The 23240-nt window shown below is 45.8% G+C and overlaps 1 protein-coding gene across 3 annotated transcripts in view; it reads left to right on the forward strand.

Moving 5' to 3' along the window:
- LOC149354515 (uncharacterized) overlaps positions 1 to 23240 on the forward strand; it is a 42196-nt gene that overhangs the window by 11296 nt on the left and 7660 nt on the right. Inside the window, exons 5-9 of one of the 3 annotated variants that reach the window (XM_089583350.1) lie at positions 271 to 344; positions 3403 to 3587; positions 10463 to 10536; positions 13599 to 13783; positions 20677 to 20750. In XM_089583350.1, coding sequence (XP_089439476.1) covers positions 3472 to 3587; positions 10463 to 10536; positions 13599 to 13783; positions 20677 to 20750 — 449 coding nt within the window. In that variant the 5' untranslated portion in view covers positions 271 to 344; positions 3403 to 3471. Of the gene's footprint in view, positions 1 to 270; positions 391 to 3402; positions 3588 to 10462; positions 10537 to 13598; positions 13784 to 20676; positions 20751 to 23240 lie in introns of those variants that run through there. The other 2 variants (XM_089583349.1, XM_089583348.1) reach the window with 2 other exon arrangements.

Raw genomic sequence — 23240 nt, forward strand, 5'->3', positions numbered from 1 at the left:
TTGTTAGAACGTAGCGTTTTGTATAAATTGGAATTGTTACAAATTTTCAAGTGCTGTAGTGCAAAAGACTCTTAACCCTGTGTTTAGAGCGTGAAAGCGTAACCATCTTATGGTGCGAAAAAACCAACTGAATACAAAACAACCTGTGTATTTGCTTAAAGATGTTGCAGTCAGTTTCGATGACATTGCATGTACTGTGTGACACCCGTTGCTTGTGGCGCGATCCGTTAACCAGGAACATTGTCAATAATTACGGGATGCACCATGCAGCTCAAGACCAGCTCAAGACGGTGTAAAAATCAACGCCACTTTCAGCCCGGTGGCTCCGGTGGCTCCTGTGGCAGGTGAGTCCAGCGGGCCCAGCCGATGTCGTTGCGGTCTTGGCGAGAGGTACCGCAAATTTCGCATATCACGTTGATCTAACTTCTTGGAACATGATGCGGTAGCAGTGCTCTAAATATAGAACTTTTGAATACTCTTCTGCTCACATATCTGGGGAATCAATGGATGGGTTGAATTTTAGTTTACCTACGTTGTGTGCAGTTAAAGTGATTCCTCCGGGTTTTTCTTCTGACCGCAGTGCAGAGAGAGAGCAGGGATAGACATATGGCATGCGACCTTACTCATGTTGCCCCTTTAAGGCAACCTTAAATTAACCTTAATTTACCTTATGTACACGTGTGACTGCTGCACCTTTTTCTACAGTTATGACACAGTGTGGCCATTGCATGGGGCCTGCACAGGACTTGGGATTAGCGCTGCCCCGATTATGCAGCCCATTTTTTCATGCTGTGACACAAATTAGCTGCGTTACGGTAAATTCTTCTGATGCATACTGCAATGAAAGTATGAATGATAAGATGCACGCCCGATGACCGGCACGAATAAACTGTGTAACGTAAAACAGGTTGCTAGGTCGGTTTACTAGCAAACGTGACGTAATCATAAGTTAAAATGAGGATCTTCCAAAGATCTGGCGCTCAGCTACAGTAATGATACCTGGGTTGATGGTTCGGAGTAGCGTTCTATGCATGCGACTCATGCCTGTCAGTGGGAGGTAGTGCTCCCCTGGCTCTGTGTCTGCACTTTACTCTCAAAAGCTTCGCAGAAATCAGTTTTATGTTCATTTTAATGTCAGGTTAATGTGCGCTGGTAAACTGATAAGGCTAGACCTTTTATATTAAAATATGACTACAGTGGAACACTGACTATGTGTCGTCCACGGGAAGGCCCACATTTGAAAGCATTTTTTTTTGTTTTCACTTCATTTTTTTTTCAGTTGCCTTTGTGAATTCTGTAAGCCTAATTTGTTGGCATATGCCATTCAGTTCTTGTGAATTGCCTTTTTTTTTTTAATCCAAGCGTTTGCTTAAAGTATTTCCCTTTGCGTTCGCTTCCAACTGAGAACCGACTTATCGCACTTGCCGGCGCCAGGCTTCTCTTCAATCAGCTATGCTTCCCGCACTGCTGTCCGCCACGAGCCCACTTCCCTCGCACTGAGAGGCATTGGCCGAGAACTGGAGCCAGAGGGCTGCGTGGAGGGAGAGCCATTCCTAAGCAGCCACGTGCACACAACCGCCAGTCTATATTCAGCTGAGGAACCTAGGCGGTGGCATGGCCACAATCACAGCATGAAGCGGATGGCAGAATAGGAGAAGTGACAAAAGCCCACTGATTCCTTGAGGGAGTGAACAGTATCCCTATGCTGCCTAATCCCACCTTCTGATATCCGCATGGCAGCCTGTGAGCTAATGGGCTGAGCTTTGGGAATATATATTGACTTGCTTGTGGATGTGCTGTGGAATGTGCCAGTGGCGGAACATGAAAAGCATTTTTAATTGCATTGCAGTGAAGTTTCTTATATAATCAGCGCTTTCTGTGCACCATCTCTTGTTTCCACCTCAATTTGTTGTAAAACATATGTGTTCCTAAATCCCTGCCTAGGCATGGAATGCAGCCTATGACAGGCGCTATCAAAGCATACATTAAGATTGCTGTTTGTATAGCTATAAGTATGACGACTTTTCTGTTGGATGTGTTTGTGTTGCACCGTGTGCCTAAGCATGGTTGCTATTCTCGTAAATGTGTTTATATGGATTTCATGGGATGAGAACGTAACAACCGCGTGCTTTGGGACCACAGCAGTGATGATGACGACAGCACTAGTGAGGACGATGGCGCAAGGGTGTTCGAGTAGTCCAGTGAATAATGCATTTTCATTTTGGAATGTGCCTTCGGGCAAGCTTTTTTTTTCTGACATGCGGTGTGTGGGGGGGCTCAACTTAATTTCAGTCGACATACATAGCCGTGTAAATGCATTAGTTAACCTCGCCCCCCCCCCCCCCCAAATAGCATGTTAGGCGAGAAAAGAGAAGAACATGCCCGTGGGCACATTCTACTCTTCTGCTTCAGTCTTCTAGAGCTCCCTGCTTCAACTGGCTTGCCAATGTCGATGCATGGCATTGTGCTCTGCAGTTTCAGGAATAGAAGGGCACCAGCAGGGGATGTTTTCAGGGCTGGTTGCTTTTTGTCGCTCATCCAGACTGATGGATCTCTGCGAATGCTGTGAATAGAGCCATGAAATGTTACCACTTATTCCTGAAGGCATTGCGAAACTGCAAATGAGTAGAAAATAAAAAAAAAATAATCTAAGATTGCCTAAGCTTTTCCTGATGTGGCTTTAGCTCCAGGGCTTCCTTGCTGCTAGCCTGTCAGCTAGAGGGCTGAGCTTTGCCCATGGCCCTGCAGCTGTGCACTAAATGGTGGTCTAGGCACTTAGCAGCCACTGAATGGAATAGATTTCTCTATGGAGAAGCACCTGGCAGCATTTGGGGTGCTAATTTGTGCCACTCTATTGTTGCATTCTAAGGCGTAGCTCAATAGCCATCACAACCTATTGAGCTAGGTCACAACCTTCACCTGGTAAGCATTCATGGCACATGCACCCTAGAACCTTTTCAGTGGGATGAAAATCTGCAATTTTATCTCAGTGACTTTGCTGTTTCCAGTCACAGGGTTAAATCCCATTTGTCGCTGCTTCTTTTTGATATGGCCGAAGCCAAATTCATAGCAGGTGGTATATGGGAGTGGTTTGACTAGGACTAACTGCTGGTAAGTTTTCCTGCCATGACATAAAAGCAAGCTTATGATATTAACCAATGTGTGATGCAATATGTGAGTGAAGGTTTCAGCTTGAGGGCACTGTGCTTGTTGGGCATATGATAGGACTAGTTACAAAGGAATGTGGAAATTTAGCTATGAAAAGTAAGAAAGGGATTTTGGTTGTCAGAAAAGTTGCGGAGCAAGTACAACAGGTGGACTGTGCCGAGTGAACAGTGCTTCACGCTTCTGTAGCCCTGGGTTTGACTCTTAGGTTTCCTGTGTGCCCCTCTCCATACGCAGTGGGAGAGCACAGTGTTGTCTTCGGAGTCGCAGAGCCACACGCTCAAACATCCAGAAAGGCGTGGACCCATGGTCTCAGCAGGCTCTGCGCACAAAGACCCGCCGCCACCACTGCGCACCGGGCAAGTGGCACCGACCAGTCTTCCCGGCCGACATCCCGGACCGCCACCGCCACTGCGCACCGGGCAAGTGGCACCGACCTGTCTTCCCGACCTACATCCCGGCTTATCTAGGCTTATCTAGGCGCTAAATGCTTTGTATTGCTCAACGGGAGCAACGAGTTAGAACTGTCTCAACATTTCTTCTCTAAGCTCCTGAAATCTGTGCACAAAACCACGCTGGGGTGATAGCTAAAGCATGATGACGCACAAATATGGCTTGGAGGTTCAGTGATCAGTCTCTTGTGGTTTTGTGTACAATGAACTGCCAGCCAGCCGCTGTTATTGCTCACCTGATCTTGATGCATCTATGCCCAGTGTTATAGCTTGAGGCGCAGTGCTGGTTCCCATCCGAGTTCATTTAGTGTTGTTGCGCATGATAAACTGAAGTGAAACCCATGCTGAGTGGGGGTAAAAGAGATATTTTCCTTGAAGTGCTTTACCAGGTTAGAGTTCATGAAGTGTTCGAGCATCTTGCAGCAAGTGAAAGTTAACGATATTAGTCCATGTGTGTACATTCACCTTCTTCAAAAATTTGCATCACGTTGGATGTCTCTTCCAGTCTTAGGGCAATTTTTGCATTTTGTTCCATTGGATTGCTAAATGAGGTGCAGCCTCTCTTGAGCAATACTTCAAAATGCAACCAGAAATTTTTTTCTTGTCCATGAGCTGAATGAGGGTTAGAGTGGCTTACTGCAGCCATGCGAGAAACGTTTTACATAATTGTCCAGGAGCAGTAGGAGGCAGTATACAACTGTTGGCAGACCATGTGATTAATAGGTGATGCCAATACCCGCTTATGTATGTTTATCATTTACTTGCACGAACGTGGCTAGTTGAACAATTTAAAGAGCTTTGAGTGTGGTCGGGGGGAAGCTGGCATAGAGCGTTGTTGAACTGCTTTCTGCCTCTGCAGAGGTGCGTGAAATCTTGCAGCAGACTTGCTTGCATTGGCCTAAAAGAGTGGTGTATTGATTGTGTTTCTCGTGTGTTCCTCATGTGTTTCTCATGTGGTTTCTGCAATTTTTGAGGCGTCATACTTCAAGGAGAGCGCCGAAAGTCTAGAGGAAAACGATATATCCTCCCCACCACTGCGATGCTAAATGCATAGGAGAGAAAAAATAGGATTGGAGAGAAGTTGGACATAAGAGTGAAATTAATAGTGCAGTTATTATCTCCAAAATCATGTAGATGATACTTGCAGACCGAATGGCCTGCTTCAAAGCGAAAATGAAGCAATAGGAGAGACATCCTGTGTGACAGGTTGATAGAACGTAGCGTTTTGTATAAATTGGAACTGTTACAAATTTCAAAGCGCTGTAGTGCAAAAGACTCTTAACCCTGCGTTTAGAGCGCGGAAGTGTAAGCATCTTATGGTGCGAAAAAATCAACTGAATACAAAACAACCTGTGTATTTGCTGAAAGATGTTGCAGTCAGTTTCGATGACATCGAATGTACTGTGTGACACGCGTTGCTTGTGGCGCGATCCGTTAACGAGGAACATTGACGCAAATTACGGTATGCACCACACAGCTCAAGACAGCGTAAAAATCAGCGCCACGTTCAGCCCGGTGATTCCGGTGGCTCTGGTGTCAGGCGAGTCCAGCGGGCCCCGCCGATGCCTGGGCGGTCTTGTCGAGAGTTACCCCGAATTTCGCATATCACCTTGATCTGACTTCTTGGAACACGATGCGATACCAGTGTTCTAGATATAGAACTTTTGAATACTCTTCTGTGCGCACACCTGAGGGAAGTCCTAGGCGGGTTGAATTTTAGTTTACCTAGGTGGTATGCAGTTCGAGTGATTCCTCCCGAACATGTAACTCCGTCGGTTGCAGATTTCATCTCTTGGGTTTTTCGTTTCACAGCAGAGCAGAGAGAGAGAGAGCAAGGATTAGACATATGGCATGCGACCTGACTCTACCTCATAGTTTTTAAAATTTTTATGGCCACACCCGTGGCATGTGGAGGTTCCCAGGATAGGGGTCTAACAGGAGCTGCAGCTTCTGGCCTACCCCACAGCCATAGCCACGCAGATCCGAGCCGCATCTGTGACCTACACCGCAGCTCACGGCCACCCCGGATCATCTAATTAGGATGTGTTAGTTTGTAACACAAAAACAAACCACTGAACCTTAGCTGTGATTGGTGCTTGATGGCCTCAATTGCTTATACACTCTAATACCTAACACAACAAAATGAAATTGCGGTGCACTGCTTTCATGATAAATGTAGTGTGCTTGCTACACCGTTCATTGCTTTGCTGAATCTATTTTGTATCGTCCAGTTCCGTTCTCATACATTATTTTTACATCTTTCAGGTCGATGACCTTGACTGAAGCGCATGGAGGCCTTAGCCACAAACACATTGCTGGCTTTCATGGTAGGTATTCTTGCTTGTATGCCTTCATTCACTTTGCAACTCTGTAGCATCTATATTTGGGACTGTGAACTACTGCAGTATGTGTAAACCAAGCCTCAGTGTGGAGCTGGTTTGCAGATTCTTTTTTCCTCAGAGAGGCGAATCTAGGGGTCACCAATCAGGAATGAAAACAAACTTTTTTTACACAAGTATTAAGAAGCTTATGGTTAGAACAAGATATCTACTGTGTTTAGTCGCGTAATGATTGCACTCCTGAATTTTCTTGGCAAAATTAAAATTTTTTATTCCCCACATAATGATCGCACCCCGAACTTGCCGCTGCAATTTATGTGCCAAGTCTAGCCGACGATCGTACTTAACAGATGGCATGTGCAGATGACCATCTTGCACTGTCCGCCACTATTTTTGTTTTGATATTGGTTGTAATGTTGCTGATGCTGAAACGTTGCTGTTGGTTGACCTGCAGTCACACGGGCAGTCTAAACGCGGTTATGCTTAACTATGGATACCAAACTTAATTACGGTTATCTCGAATCACGATTCGCCGTTTTCACAAGATTCGCCACCATTCTGGATTGCGGTGGAACGAACAAAGTGATGTGGTGGTCCGGAGCGAAGCGACATTTGCAAATATCTAGCAGTGCAGATGGCACAGTGTCGTGAGATTCACTATAAAAGTTTTTTTGTTGATTGATCGTTATCAATGATTCACTATGTCTCCTTTTCAGGCCTCGCTACAACGAGAGCAGCCTCCGGCGCTTAGGATCGCAGAGCCTGGTAAGTCATTTAAGCGGATGGTACTTTGGTGCTTGCGCAAGGTGTTCGCGGCACATACTGGAACACTGAGAGTGCCGTCCGATGGCACTGCCTCCACAGCCAAATACATGGCCGCGCTGCCCGCAAGCCGACCGCGCCAGGGAAACATCTCTACGGCAGATCCCTAGTGGCAGCGTCAGAAAACGGTGTTAAACTTTGTTGTTCTCGTAAATAATAAGACCTGGAATACGGGAATGCCAGAAATGAGTCCTCCATGAGGATCGTTGACCTGTACCGAGTTGCTGATAAGAGTAATAGCTGCAATACAAGCTAGTTTTATGCTCCCAGCCGTGTAGCAGCTGCCGCCATTGCAGGGCGACTGACCTGATCTGCTTGCAAGCCAGCTTCGCTGCTGAGGTGTCACTGAAAGCGATCATATATCTTTCTTTTAATATGAAACAGTGATGTTGTCACTAAGGCAGTGCCATAAGTCGACCATTTAGTATAAGCTTTGGTCAATTCAAAACAGCATCCGCTGTGGCTTCGATATGAAACAAGTGATGCCTAGTGACGACTAGGGGTAGCATGCCAGAGCGCCGTCGTCGTCGGCACTTTTGGGTGACACCATTGCGGTAAGGTCGCGGAATCCGGTGCTGCGAACGTTTTGAACGTGTCACCTACTTTAATGCTGTAGAAGAGATCGGACAAGCAAGCAAGCAAACAAACAAAAAAAAGATGGGTGGCTGTTCTTTGATCATGATGTATCTAGCATGAATTACCAGGGCAGCAGGAACGTATTTGCCGCCTCATATAAATTGCTCGAGCCATTCTTCATCTAGACTAGTTCTGCCATAAAAGATATCCTATCGTCTCCTCGTGCTTCACTACACTTACCGCACATTTGCTGTTGGCCAGTCGCAATTAGCCCAGTGGTAATTGTGACTCTCTAGCGTGTGCCACTGCCTCCTGGGTACAGTGGCTGATGCATTCTGGCTGGATTCATGGCGTAGACTTCTGTTGTAAGTTGGTGCTGGCAAAAAAAGAGGATGATCAGAAATGTCACCTCGAGTCATCATTTGCTTGACTTGCTAGCCAAGACATTGAGTGGTGGGTATACTACAGAAAAATCATGCAAACACTTCCATTTCCAATGCCTGTTACTGCGCTACGAGAGAGCCTTTCGAGACATTTTTCTTAAGAGTGCATTCCTGTAAACATGCCTTACAGCCGCCAGATAATAAGTAAATCTCCTGCCTTAAGTGACATACAGGCCCTAGCTCACGCGACATTTCAAGCTTCTCTGCTAATAGTGGCCCTCGATGTGCGTAGGCTCAAATTTGATTTTTAGTAAGCAGTATGTGTGGTGACTGAAAAGAATTACTATATGTAATCTCTTTAGATGTTTTATACAGGGGAACAGTTTCATTCTAGGAGCATGACTTTCATGCATCTGTGTGTCACTTTTTGTTTGGCCAGAAATTTAAGTCTTGAGTTCTAAATTTTGTGCAGACCTCGTGTGGCTCACCTGCATTGTGTTAAGGGGAGGCTGGAAGAGGCACAAAGCCTGTCTGTGTGAGTGCCTGTAAGTGATCGTGGTGGTGTGACTCTTTTATTAGAAAATCCTTTCTACTATGCGTTCAGTACATCCTGGGCCAAGGCGACGAGGGCACGTTGCAGCCTCAGATCCAGGGAGGCGAGCCAGATGGGCCTCGATGAGGGTGGGGGGAAAGGATAGGCGGGGGACTGGAAGGCTGCGTGGCACTGTGTAAGGCAGTGTTCTATGTCTGCATGTGTGTGTGGACAGTTTAGGCACTTACGTGTGGAAGTGTACCGGTATAGATGACGTTTGGCTGGTGTATGTAGGAGATTAAACTGCATTCGGCTAAGAATGCGAGCTTCATGGATCGATAAGGATGAGTGTGGTGGTCCTCCCTACTCACACAGTCCTCCCTACCCGCACCAAGCACCATGCACAACCACTTCCTGCTCCCAGTCCCCCTTCCTCCACACCACCTCGTTGTCTTCCCCAGTCTGTTCCAATGTGCTCCATTGTGACACCTAATGGCGCCATTGACACTGGCCTTTACAACGCGACGAATAAAAGTGGCGAAAGTACAAAGCCTTCAGGCACTTCTAGTAGCATGTGCACGAGAATCTTTTGGAGTGCCCATGGGTGGCAATTTTTTCAAAAGTGGATTGTGCAAATAAGTGCATGTAGTACTTGTTGATCAATTTTTAAACTGGTTGCAGATATGTCATGTGCAAATTAGTTTGTTATCTTGGGAGGCATATTTTTAATAAGCTTATCTAGGCGCTAAATGCTATGTATTGCTCAACGGGAGCGACGAGTTAGAACTGTCTCAGCATTTCTTCTCTAAGCTCCTGAAATCTTTGTGCACAAAACCACGCTGGGGTGATAGCTAAAGCATGACGACGCACAAATATGGCTTGGAGTTTCAGTGATCAGTCTCTTGTGGTTTTGTGTACAATGAACTGCCAACCAGCCGCTGTTATTGCTCACCTGATCTTGATGCATCTATGCCCAGTGTTATAGCTTGTGGCGCAGTGCTGGTTCCCATCCGAGTTCATTTAGTTGTGTTGTGCATGATAAACTGAAGTGAAACCCATGCTGAGTGGGGGTAAAAGAGATATTTTCCTTGAAGTGCTTTACCAGGTTAGAGTTCATGAAGTGTTCGAGCATCTTGCAGCAAGTGAAAGTTAACGATATTAGTCCATGTGTGTACATTCACCTTCTTCAAAAATTTGCATCACGTTGGATGTCTCTTCCAGTCTTAGGGCAATTTTTGCATTTTGTTCCATTGGATTGCTAAATGAGGCGCAGCCTCTCTTGAGCAATACTTCAAAATGTAACCAGAAATTTTTTTCTTGTCCATGAGCTGAATGAGGGTTAGAGTGGCTTACTGCAGCCATGCGAGAAACGTTTTGCATAATTGTCCAGGAGCAGTAGGAGGCAGTATACAACTGTTGGCAGACCATGTGATTAATAGGTGATGCCAATACCCTCTTATGTATGTTTATCATTTACTTGCACGAACGTGGCTAGTTGAACAATTTAAAGAGCTTTGAGTGTGGTCGGGGGGAAGCTGGCATAGAGCGTTGTTGAACTGCTTTCTGCCTCTGCAGAGGTGCGTGAAATCTTGCAGCAGACTTGCTTGCATTGGCCTAAAAGAGTGGTGTATTGATTGTGTTTCTCGTGTGTTCCTCATGTGTTTCTCATGTGGTTACTGCAATTTTTGAGGCGTCATGCTTCAAGGAGAGCGCCGAAAGTCTAGAGGAAAACGATATATCCTCCCCACCACTGCGATGTTAAATGCATCGGAGAGAAAAAATAGGATTGGAGAAAAGTTATACATAAAAGTGAAATCAATTGTGTAGTTCTTATCTTCAGAATCAAGTAGATGATACCTACAGACCGAATGGCTTGCTCCAAAGCGAAAATTAAGCAATAGGAGAAACATCCTGTGTCACAGATTGTTAGAACGTAGCGTTTTGTATAAATTGGAATTGTTACAAATTTTCAAGTGCTGTAGTGCAAAAGACTCTTAACCCTGTGTTTAGAGCGTGAAAGCGTAACCATCTTATGGTGCGAAAAAACCAACTGAATACAAAACAACCTGTGTATTTGCTTAAAGATGTTGCAGTCAGTTTCGATGACATTGCATGTACTGTGTGACACCCGTTGCTTGTGGCGCGATCCGTTAACCAGGAACATTGTCAATAATTACGGGATGCACCATGCAGCTCAAGACCAGCTCAAGACGGTGTAAAAATCAACGCCACTTTCAGCCCGGTGGCTCCGGTGGCTCCTGTGGCAGGTGAGTCCAGCGGGCCCAGCCGATGTCGTTGCGGTCTTGGCGAGAGGTACCGCAAATTTCGCATATCACGTTGATCTAACTTCTTGGAACATGATGCGGTAGCAGTGCTCTAAATATAGAACTTTTGAATACTCTTCTGCTCACATATCTGGGGAATCAATGGATGGGTTGAATTTTAGTTTACCTACGTTGTGTGCAGTTAAAGTGATTCCTCCGGGTTTTTCTTCTGACCGCAGTGCAGAGAGAGAGCAGGGATAGACATATGGCATGCGACCTTACTCATGTTGCCCCTTTAAGGCAACCTTAAATTAACCTTAATTTACCTTATGTACACGTGTGACTGCTGCACCTTTTTCTACAGTTATGACACAGTGTGGCCATTGCATGGGGCCTGCACAGGACTTGGGATTAGCGCTGCCCCGATTATGCAGCCCATTTTTTCATGCTGTGACACAAATTAGCTGCGTTACGGTAAATTCTTCTGATGCATACTGCAATGAAAGTATGAATGATAAGATGCACGCCCGATGACCGGCACGAATAAACTGTGTAACGTAAAACAGGTTGCTAGGTCGGTTTACTAGCAAACGTGACGTAATCATAAGTTAAAATGAGGATCTTCCAAAGATCTGGCGCTCAGCTACAGTAATGATACCTGGGTTGATGGTTCGGAGTAGCGTTCTATGCATGCGACTCATGCCTGTCAGTGGGAGGTAGTGCTCCCCTGGCTCTGTGTCTGCACTTTACTCTCAAAAGCTTCGCAGAAATCAGTTTTATGTTCATTTTAATGTCAGGTTAATGTGCGCTGGTAAACTGATAAGGCTAGACCTTTTATATTAAAATATGACTACAGTGGAACACTGACTATGTGTCGTCCACGGGAAGGCCCACATTTGAAAGCATTTTTTTTTGTTTTCACTTCATTTTTTTTTCAGTTGCCTTTGTGAATTCTGTAAGCCTAATTTGTTGGCATATGCCATTCAGTTCTTGTGAATTGCCTTTTTTTTTTTAATCCAAGCGTTTGCTTAAAGTATTTCCCTTTGCGTTCGCTTCCAACTGAGAACCGACTTATCGCACTTGCCGGCGCCAGGCTTCTCTTCAATCAGCTATGCTTCCCGCACTGCTGTCCGCCACGAGCCCACTTCCCTCGCACTGAGAGGCATTGGCCGAGAACTGGAGCCAGAGGGCTGCGTGGAGGGAGAGCCATTCCTAAGCAGCCACGTGCACACAACCGCCAGTCTATATTCAGCTGAGGAACCTAGGCGGTGGCATGGCCACAATCACAGCATGAAGCGGATGGCAGAATAGGAGAAGTGACAAAAGCCCACTGATTCCTTGAGGGAGTGAACAGTATCCCTATGCTGCCTAATCCCACCTTCTGATATCCGCATGGCAGCCTGTGAGCTAATGGGCTGAGCTTTGGGAATATATATTGACTTGCTTGTGGATGTGCTGTGGAATGTGCCAGTGGCGGAACATGAAAAGCATTTTTAATTGCATTGCAGTGAAGTTTCTTATATAATCAGCGCTTTCTGTGCACCATCTCTTGTTTCCACCTCAATTTGTTGTAAAACATATGTGTTCCTAAATCCCTGCCTAGGCATGGAATGCAGCCTATGACAGGCGCTATCAAAGCATACATTAAGATTGCTGTTTGTATAGCTATAAGTATGACGACTTTTCTGTTGGATGTGTTTGTGTTGCACCGTGTGCCTAAGCATGGTTGCTATTCTCGTAAATGTGTTTATATGGATTTCATGGGATGAGAACGTAACAACCGCGTGCTTTGGGACCACAGCAGTGATGATGACGACAGCACTAGTGAGGACGATGGCGCAAGGGTGTTCGAGTAGTCCAGTGAATAATGCATTTTCATTTTGGAATGTGCCTTCGGGCAAGCTTTTTTTTTCTGACATGCGGTGTGTGGGGGGGCTCAACTTAATTTCAGTCGACATACATAGCCGTGTAAATGCATTAGTTAACCTCGCCCCCCCCCCCCCCCCCCCAAATAGCATGTTAGGCGAGAAAAGAGAAGAACATGCCCGTGGGCACATTCTACTCTTCTGCTTCAGTCTTCTAGAGCTCCCTGCTTCAACTGGCTTGCCAATGTCGATGCATGGCATTGTGCTCTGCAGTTTCAGGAATAGAAGGGCACCAGCAGGGGATGTTTTCAGGGCTGGTTGCTTTTTGTCGCTCATCCAGACTGATGGATCTCTGCGAATGCTGTGAATAGAGCCATGAAATGTTACCACTTATTCCTGAAGGCATTGCGAAACTGCAAATGAGTAGAAAATAAAAAAAAAATAATCTAAGATTGCCTAAGCTTTTCCTGATGTGGCTTTAGCTCCAGGGCTTCCTTGCTGCTAGCCTGTCAGCTAGAGGGCTGAGCTTTGCCCATGGCCCTGCAGCTGTGCACTAAATGGTGGTCTAGGCACTTAGCAGCCACTGAATGGAATAGATTTCTCTATGGAGAAGCACCTGGCAGCATTTGGGGTGCTAATTTGTGCCACTCTATTGTTGCATTCTAAGGCGTAGCTCAATAGCCATCACAACCTATTGAGCTAGGTCACAACCTTCACCTGGTAAGCATTCATGGCACATGCACCCTAGAACCTTTTCAGTGGGATGAAAATCTGCAATTTTATCTCAGTGACTTTGCTGTTTCCAGTCACAGGGTTAAATCCCATTTGTCGCTGCTTCTTTTTGATATGGCCGAAGCCAAATTCATAGCAGGTGGTATATGGGAGTGGTTTGACTAGGACTAACTGCTGGTAAGTTTTCCTGCCATGACATAAAAGCAAGCTTATGATATTAACCAATGTGTGATGCAATATGTGAGTGAAGGTTTCAGCTTGAGGGCACTGTGCTTGTTGGGCATATGATAGGACTAGTTACAAAGGAATGTGGAAATTTAGCTATGAAAAGTAAGAAAGGGATTTTGGTTGTCAGAAAAGTTGCGGAGCAAGTACAACAGGTGGACTGTGCCGAGTGAACAGTGCTTCACGCTTCTGTAGCCCTGGGTTTGACTCTTAGGTTTCCTGTGTGCCCCTCTCCATACGCAGTGGGAGAGCACAGTGTTGTCTTCGGAGTCGCAGAGCCACACGCTCAAACATCCAGAAAGGCGTGGACCCATGGTCTCAGCAGGCTCTGCGCACAAAGACCCGCCGCCACCACTGCGCACCGGGCAAGTGGCACCGACCAGTCTTCCCGGCCGACATCCCGGACCGCCACCGCCACTGCGCACCGGGCAAGTGGCACCGACCTGTCTTCCCGACCTACATCCCGGCTTATCTAGGCTTATCTAGGCGCTAAATGCTTTGTATTGCTCAACGGGAGCAACGAGTTAGAACTGTCTCAACATTTCTTCTCTAAGCTCCTGAAATCTGTGCACAAAACCACGCTGGGGTGATAGCTAAAGCATGATGACGCACAAATATGGCTTGGAGGTTCAGTGATCAGTCTCTTGTGGTTTTGTGTACAATGAACTGCCAGCCAGCCGCTGTTATTGCTCACCTGATCTTGATGCATCTATGCCCAGTGTTATAGCTTGAGGCGCAGTGCTGGTTCCCATCCGAGTTCATTTAGTGTTGTTGCGCATGATAAACTGAAGTGAAACCCATGCTGAGTGGGGGTAAAAGAGATATTTTCCTTGAAGTGCTTTACCAGGTTAGAGTTCATGAAGTGTTCGAGCATCTTGCAGCAAGTGAAAGTTAACGATATTAGTCCATGTGTGTACATTCACCTTCTTCAAAAATTTGCATCACGTTGGATGTCTCTTCCAGTCTTAGGGCAATTTTTGCATTTTGTTCCATTGGATTGCTAAATGAGGTGCAGCCTCTCTTGAGCAATACTTCAAAATGCAACCAGAAATTTTTTTCTTGTCCATGAGCTGAATGAGGGTTAGAGTGGCTTACTGCAGCCATGCGAGAAACGTTTTACATAATTGTCCAGGAGCAGTAGGAGGCAGTATACAACTGTTGGCAGACCATGTGATTAATAGGTGATGCCAATACCCGCTTATGTATGTTTATCATTTACTTGCACGAACGTGGCTAGTTGAACAATTTAAAGAGCTTTGAGTGTGGTCGGGGGGAAGCTGGCATAGAGCGTTGTTGAACTGCTTTCTGCCTCTGCAGAGGTGCGTGAAATCTTGCAGCAGACTTGCTTGCATTGGCCTAAAAGAGTGGTGTATTGATTGTGTTTCTCGTGTGTTCCTCATGTGTTTCTCATGTGGTTTCTGCAATTTTTGAGGCGTCATACTTCAAGGAGAGCGCCGAAAGTCTAGAGGAAAACGATATATCCTCCCCACCACTGCGATGCTAAATGCATAGGAGAGAAAAAATAGGATTGGAGAGAAGTTGGACATAAGAGTGAAATTAATAGTGCAGTTATTATCTCCAAAATCATGTAGATGATACTTGCAGACCGAATGGCCTGCTTCAAAGCGAAAATGAAGCAATAGGAGAGACATCCTGTGTGACAGGTTGATAGAACGTAGCGTTTTGTATAAATTGGAACTGTTACAAATTTCAAAGCGCTGTAGTGCAAAAGACTCTTAACCCTGCGTTTAGAGCGCGGAAGTGTAAGCATCTTATGGTGCGAAAAAATCAACTGAATACAAAACAACCTGTGTATTTGCTGAAAGATGTTGCAGTCAGTTTCGATGACATCGAATGTACTGTGTGACACGCGTTGCTTGTGGCGCGATCCGTTAACGAGGAACATTGACGCAAATTACGGTATGCACCACACAGCTCAAGACAGCGTAAAAATCAGCGCCACGTTCAGCCCGGTGATTCCGGTGGCTCTGGTGTCAGGCGAGTCCAGCGGGCCCCGCCGATGCCTGGGCGGTCTTGTCGAGAGTTACCCCGAATTTCGCATATCACCTTGATCTGACTTCTTGGAACACGATGCGATACCAGTGTTCTAGATATAGAACTTTTGAATACTCTTCTGTGCGCACACCTGAGGGAAGTCCTAGGCGGGTTGAATTTTAGTTTACCTAGGTGGTATGCAGTTCGAGTGATTCCTCCCGAACATGTAACTCCGTCGGTTGCAGATTTCATCTCTTGGGTTTTTCGTTTCACAGCAGAGCAGAGAGAGAGAGAGCAAGGATTAGACATATGGCATGCGACCTGACTCTACCTCATAGTTTTTAAAATTTTTATGGCCACACCCGTGGCATGTGGAGGTTCCCAGGATAGGGGTCTAACAGGAGCTGCAGCTTCTGGCCTACCCCACAGCCATAGCCACGCAGATCCGAGCCGCATCTGTGACCTACACCGCAGCTCACGGCCACCCCGGATCATCTAATTAGGATGTGTTAGTTTGTAACACAAAAACAAACCACTGAACCTTAGCTGTGATTGGTGCTTGATGGCCTCAATTGCTTATACACTCTAATACCTAACACAACAAAATGAAATTGCGGTGCACTGCTTTCATGATAAATGTAGTGTGCTTGCTACACCGTTCATTGCTTTGCTGAATCTATTTTGTATCGTCCAGTTCCGTTCTCATACATTATTTTTACATCTTTCAGGTCGATGACCTTGACTGAAGCGCATGGAGGCCTTAGCCACAAACACATTGCTGGCTTTCATGGTAGGTATTCTTGCTTGTATGCCTTCATTCACTTTGCAACTCTGTAGCATCTATATTTGGGACTGTGAACTACTGCAGTATGTGTAAACCAAGCCTCAGTGTGGAGCTGGTTTGCAGATTCTTTTTTCCTCAGAGAGGCGAATCTAGGGGTCACCAATCAGGAATGAAAACAAACTTTTTTTACACAAGTATTAAGAAGCTTATGGTTAGAACAAGATATCTACTGTGTTTAGTCGCGTAATGATTGCACTCCTGAATTTTCTTGGCAAAATTAAAATTTTTTATTCCCCACATAATGATCGCACCCCGAACTTGCCGCTGCAATTTATGTGCCAAGTCTAGCCGACGATCGTACTTAACAGATGGCATGTGCAGATGACCATCTTGCACTGTCCGCCACTATTTTTGTTTTGATATTGGTTGTAATGTTGCTGATGCTGAAACGTTGCTGTTGGTTGACCTGCAGTCACACGGGCAGTCTAAACGCGGTTATGCTTAACTATGGATACCAAACTTAATTACGGTTATCTCGAATCACGATTCGCCGTTTTCACAAGATTCGCCACCATTCTGGATTGCGGTGGAACGAACAAAGTGATGTGGTGGTCCGGAGCGAAGCGACATTTGCAAATATCTAGCAGTGCAGATGGCACAGTGTCGTGAGATTCACTATAAAAGTTTTTTTGTTGATTGATCGTTATCAATGATTCACTATGTCTCCTTTTCAGGCCTCGCTACAACGAGAGCAGCCTCCGGCGCTTAGGATCGCAGAGCCTGGTAAGTCATTTAAGCGGATGGTACTTTGGTGCTTGCGCAAGGTGTTCGCGGCACATACTGGAACACTGAGAGTGCCGTCCGATGGCACTGCCTCCACAGCCAAATACATGGCCGCGCTGCCCGCAAGCCGACCGCGCCAGGGAAACATCTCTACGGCAGATCCCTAGTGGCAGCGTCAGAAAACGGTGTTAAACTTTGTTGTTCTCGTAAATAATAAGACCTGGAATACGGGAATGCCAGAAATGAGTCCTCCATGAGGATCGTTGACCTGTACCGAGTTGCTGATAAGAGTAATAGCTGCAATACAAGCTAGTTTTATGCTCCCAGCCGTGTAGCAGCTGCCGCCATTGCAGGGCGACTGACCTGATCTGCTTGCAAGCCAGCTTCGCTGCTGAGGTGTCACTGAAAGCGATCATATATCTTTCTTTTAATATGAAACAGTGATGTTGTCACTAAGGCAGTGCCATAAGTCGACCATTTAGTATAAGCTTTGGTCAATTCAAAACAGCATCCGCTGTGGCTTCGATATGAAACAAGTGATGCCTAGTGACGACTAGGGGTAGCATGCCAGAGCGCCGTCGTCGTCGGCACTTTTGGGTGACACCATTGCGGTAAGGTCGCGGAATCCGGTGCTGCGAACGTTTTGAACGTGTCACCTACTTTAATGCTGTAGAAGAGATCGGACAAGCAAGCAAGCAAACAAACAAAAAAAAGATGGGTGGCTGTTCTTTGATCATGATGTATCTAGCATGAATTACCAGGGCAGCAGGAACGTATTTGCCGCCTCATATAAATTGCTCGAGCCATTCTTCATCTAGACTAGTTCTGCCATAAAAGATATCCTATCGTCTCCTCGTGCTTCACTACACTTACCGCACATTTGCTGTTGGCCAGTCGCAATTAGCCCAGTGGTAATTGTGACTCTCTAGTGTGTGCCACTGCCTCCTGGGTACAGTGGCTGATGCATTCTGGCTGGATTCATGGCGTAGACTTCTGTTGTAAGTTGGTGCTGGCAAAAAAAGAGGATGATCAGAAATGTCACCTCGAATCATCATTTGCTTGACTTGCTAGCCAAGACATTGAGTGGTGGGTATACTACAGAAAAATCATGCAAACACTTCCATTTCCAATGCCTGTTACTGCGCTACGAGAGAGCCTTTCGAGACATTTTTCTTAAGAGTGCATTCCTGTAAACATGCCTTACAGCCGCCAGATAATAAGTAAATCTCCTGCCTTAAGTGACATACAGGCCCTAGCTCACGCGACATTTCAAGCTTCTCTGCTAATAGTGGCCCTCGATGTGCGTAGGCTCAAATTTGATTTTTAGTAAGCAGTATGTGTGGTGACTGAAAAGAATTACTATATGTAATCTCTTTAGATGTTTTATACAGGGGAACAGTTTCATTCTAGGAGCATGACTTTCATGCATCTGTGTGTCACTTTTTGTTTGGCCAGAAATTTAAGTCTTGAGTTCTAAATTTTGTGCAGACCTCGTGTGGCTCACCTGCATTGTGTTAAGGGGAGGCTGGAAGAGGCACAAAGCCTGTCTGTGTGAGTGCCTGTAAGTGATCGTGGTGGTGTGACTCTTTTATTAGAAAATCCTTTCTACTATGCGTTCAGTACATCCTGGGCCAAGGCGACGAGGGCACGTTGCAGCCTCAGATTCAGGGAGGCGAGCCAGATGGGCCTCGATGAGGGTGGGGGGAAAGGATAGGCGGGGGACTGGAAGGCTGCGTGGCACTGTGTAAGGCAGTGTTCTATGTCTGCATGTGTGTGTGGACAGTTTAGGCACTTACGTGTGGAAGTGTACCGGTATAGATGACGTTTGGCTGGTGTATGTAGGAGATTAAACTGCATTCGGCTAAGAATGCGAGCTTCATGGATCGATAAGGATGAGTGTGGTGGTCCTCCCTACTCACACAGTCCTCCCTACTCACACAGTCCTCCCTACCCGCACCAAGCACCATGCACAACCACTTCCTGCTCCCAGTCCCCCTTCCTCCACACCACCTCGTTGTCTTCCCCAGTCTGTTTCAATGTGCTCCATTGTGACACCTAATGGCGCCATTGACACTGGCCTTTACAACGCGACGAATAAAAGTGGCGAAAGTACAAAGCCTTCAGGCACTTCTAGTAGCATGTACACGAGAATCTTTTGGAGTGCCCATGGGTGGCAATTTTTTCAAAAGTGGATTGTGCAAATAAGTGCATGTAGTACTTGTTGATCAATTTTTAAACTGGTTGCAGATATGTCATGTGCAAATTAGTTTGTTATCTTGGGAGGCATATTTTTAATAAGCTTATCTAGGCGCTAAATGCTATGTATTGCTCAACGGGAGCGACGAGTTAGAACTGTCTCAGCATTTCTTCTCTAAGCTCCTGAAATCTTTGTGCACAAAACCACGCTGGGGTGATAGCTAAAGCATGACGACGCACAAATATGGCTTGGAGTTTCAGTGATCAGTCTCTTGTGGTTTTGTGTACAATGAACTGCCAACCAGCCGCTGTTATTGCTCACCTGATCTTGATGCATCTATGCCCAGTGTTATAGCTTGTGGCGCAGTGCTGGTTCCCATCCGAGTTCATTTAGTTGTGTTGCGCATGATAAACTGAAGTGAAACCCATGCTGAGTGGGGGTAAAAGAGATATTTTCCTTGAAGTGCTTTACCAGGTTAGAGTTCACGAAGTGTTCAAGCATCTTGCAGCAAGTGACAGTTAACGATATTAGTCCATGTGTGTACATTCACCTTCTTCAAAAATTTGCATCACGTTGGATGTCTCTTCCAATCTTAGGGCAATTTTTGCATTTTGTTCCATTGGATTGCTAAATGAGGCGCAGCCTCTCTTGAGCAATACTTCAAAATGTAACCAGAAATTTTTTTCTTGTCCATGAGCTGAATGAGGGTGAGAGTGGCTTACTGCAGCCATGCGAGAAACGTTTTGCATAATTGTCCAGGAGCAGTAGGAGGCAGTATACAACTGTTGGCAGACCATGTGATTAATAGGTGATGCCAATACCCTCTTATGTATGTTTATCATTTACTTGCACGAACGTGGCTAGTTGAACAATTTAAAGAGCTTTGAGTGTGGTCGGGGGGAAGCTGGCATAGAGCGTTGTTGAACTGCTTTCTGCCTCTGCAGAGGTGCGTGAAATCTTGCAGCAGACTTGCTTGCATTGGCCTAAAAGAGTGGTGTATTGATTGTGTTTCTCGTGTGTTCCTCATGTGTTTCTCATGTGGTTTCTGCAATTTTTGAGGCGTCATGCTTCAAGGAGAGCGCCGAAAGTCTAGAGGAAAACGATATATCCTCCCCATCACTGCGATGTTAAATGCATCGGAGAGAAAAAATAGGATTGGAGAAAAGTTATACATAAAAGTGAAATCAATTGTGTAGTTCTTATCTTCAGAATCAAGTAGATGATACCTACAGACCGAATGGCTTGCTCCAAAGCGAAAATTAAGCAATAGGAGAAACATCCTGTGTCACAGATTGTTAGAACGTAGCGTTTTGTATAAATTGGAATTGTTACAAATTTTCAAGTGCTGTAGTGCAAAAGACTTTTAACCCTGTGTTTAGAGCGTGAAAGCGTAACCATCTTATGGTGCGAAAAAACCAACTGAATACAAAACAACCTGTGTATTTGCTTAAAGATGTTGCAGTCAGTTTCGATGACATTGCATGTACTGTGTGACACCCGTTGCTTGTGGCGCGATCCGTTAACCAGGAACATTGTCAATAATTACGGGATGCACCATGCAGCTCAAGACCAGCTCAAGACGGTGTAAAAATCAACGCCACTTTCAGCCCGGTGGCTCCGGTGGCTCCTGTGGCAGGTGAGTCCAGCGGGCCCAGCCGATGTCGTTGCGGTCTTGGCGAGAGGTACCGCAAATTTCGCATATCACGTTGATCTAACTTCTTGGAACATGATGCGGTAGCAGTGCTCTAAATATAGAACTTTTGAATACTCTTCTGCTCACATATCTGGGGAATCAATGGATGGGTTGAATTTTAGTTTACCTACGTTGTGTGCAGTTAAAGTGATTCCTCCGGGTTTTTCTTCTGACCGCAGAGCAGAGAGAGAGCAGGGATAGACATATGGCGTGCGACCTTACTCATGTTGCCCCTTTAAGGCAACCTTAAATTAACCTTAATTTACCTTATGTACACGTGTGACTGCTGCACTTTTTTCTACAGTTATGACACAGTGTGGCCATTGCATGGGGCCTGCACAGGACTTGGGATTAGCGCTGCCCCGATTATGCAGCCCATTTTTTCATGCTGTGACACAAATTAGCTGTGTTACGGTAAATTCTTCTGATGCATACTGCAATGAAAGTATGAATGATAAGATGCACGCCCGATGACCGGCACGAATAAACTGTGTAACGTAAAACAGGTTGCTAGGTCGGTTTACTAGCAAACGTGACGTAATCATAAGTTAAAATGAGGATCTTCCAAAGATCTGGCACTCAGCTACAGTAATGATACCTGGGCTGATGGTTCGGAGTAGCGTTCTACGCATGCGACTCATGCCTGTCAGTGGGAGGTAGTGCTCCCCTGGCTCTGTGTCTGCACTTTACTCTCAAAAGCTTCGCAGAAATCAGTTTTATGTTCATTTTAATGTCAGGTTAATGTGCGCTGGTAAACTGATAAGGCTAGACCTTTTATATTAAAATATGACTACAGTGGAACACTGACTATGTGTCGTCCACGGGAAGGCCCACATTTGAAAGCATTTTTTTTTGTTTTCACTTCATTTTTATTTCAGTTGCCTTTGTGAATTCTGTAAGCCTAATTTGTTGGCATATGCCATTCAGTTCTTGTGAATTGCCTTTTTTTTTTTAATCCAAGCGTTTGCTTAAAGTATTTCCCTTTGCGTTCGCTTCCAACTGAGAACCGACTTATCGCACTTGCCGACGCCAGGCTTCTCTTCAATCAGCTATGCTTCCCGCACTGCTGTCCGCCACGCGCCCACTTCCCTCGCACTGAGAGGCATTGGCCGAGAACTGGAGCCAGAGGGCTGCGTGGAGGGAGAGCCATTCCTAAGCAGCCACGTGCACACAACCGCCAGTCTATATTCAGCTGAGGAACCTGGGCGGTGGCATGGCCACAATCACAGCATGAAGCGGATGGCAGAATAGGAGAAGTGACAAAAGCCCACTGATTCCTTGAGGGAGTGAACAGTATCCCTATGCTGCCTAATCCCACCTTCTGATATCCGCATGGCAGCCTGTGAGCTAATGGGCTGAGCTTTGGGAATATATATTGACTTGCTTGTGGATGTGCTGTGGAATGTGCCAGTGGCGGAACATGAAAAGCATTTTTAATTGCATTGCAGTGAAGTTTCTTATATAATCAGCGCTTTCTGTGCACCATCTCTTGTTTCCACCTCAATTTGTTGTAAAACATATGTGTTCCTAAATCCCTGCCTAGGCATGGAATGCAGCCTATGACAGGCGCCATCAAAGCATACATTAAGATTGCTGTTTGTATAGCTATAAGTATGACGACTTTTCTGTTGGATGTGTTTGTGTTGCACCGTGTGCCTAAGCATGGTTGCTATTCTCGTAAATGTGTTTATATGGATTTCATGGGATGAGAACGTAACAACCGCGTGCTTTGGGACCACAGCAGTGATGATGACGACAGCACTAGTGAGGACGATGGCGCAAGGGTGTTCGAGTAGTCCAGTGAATAATGCATTTTCATTTTGGAATGTGCCTTCGGGCAAGCTTTTTTTTTCTGACATGCGGTGTGTGGGGGGGCTCAACTTAATTTCAGTCGACATACATAGCCGTGTAAATGCATTAGTTAACCTCGCCCCCCCCCCCCCCAAATAGCACGTTAGGCGAGAAAAGAGAAGAACATGCCCGTGGCCACATTCTACTCTTCTGCTTCAGTCTTCTAGAGCTCCCTGCTTCAACTGGCTTGCCAATGTCGATGCATGGCATTGTGCTCTGCAGTTTCAGGAATAGAAGGGCACCAGCAGGGGATGTTTTCAGGGCTGGTTGCTTTTTGTCGCTCATCCAGACTGATGGATCTCTGCGAATGCTGTGAATAGAGCCATGAAATGTTACCACTTATTCCTGAAGGCATTGCGAAACTGCAAATGAGTAGAAAATAAAAAAAAAATAATCTAAGATTGCCTAAGCTTTTCCTGATGTGGCTTTAGCTCCAGGGCTTCCTTGCTGCTAGCCTGTCAGCTAGAGGGCTGAGCTTTGCCCATGGCCCTGCAGCTGTGCACTAAATGGTGGTCTAGGCACTTAGCAGCCACTGAATGGAATAGATTTCTCTATGGAGACGCACCTGGCAGCATTTGGGGT

Source organism: Amblyomma mixtum, chromosome 3, assembly GCF_055824585.1.
Source record: "Amblyomma mixtum isolate Tamu chromosome 3, ASM5582458v1, whole genome shotgun sequence".
Taxonomy (NCBI): domain Eukaryota; kingdom Metazoa; phylum Arthropoda; class Arachnida; order Ixodida; family Ixodidae; genus Amblyomma; species Amblyomma mixtum.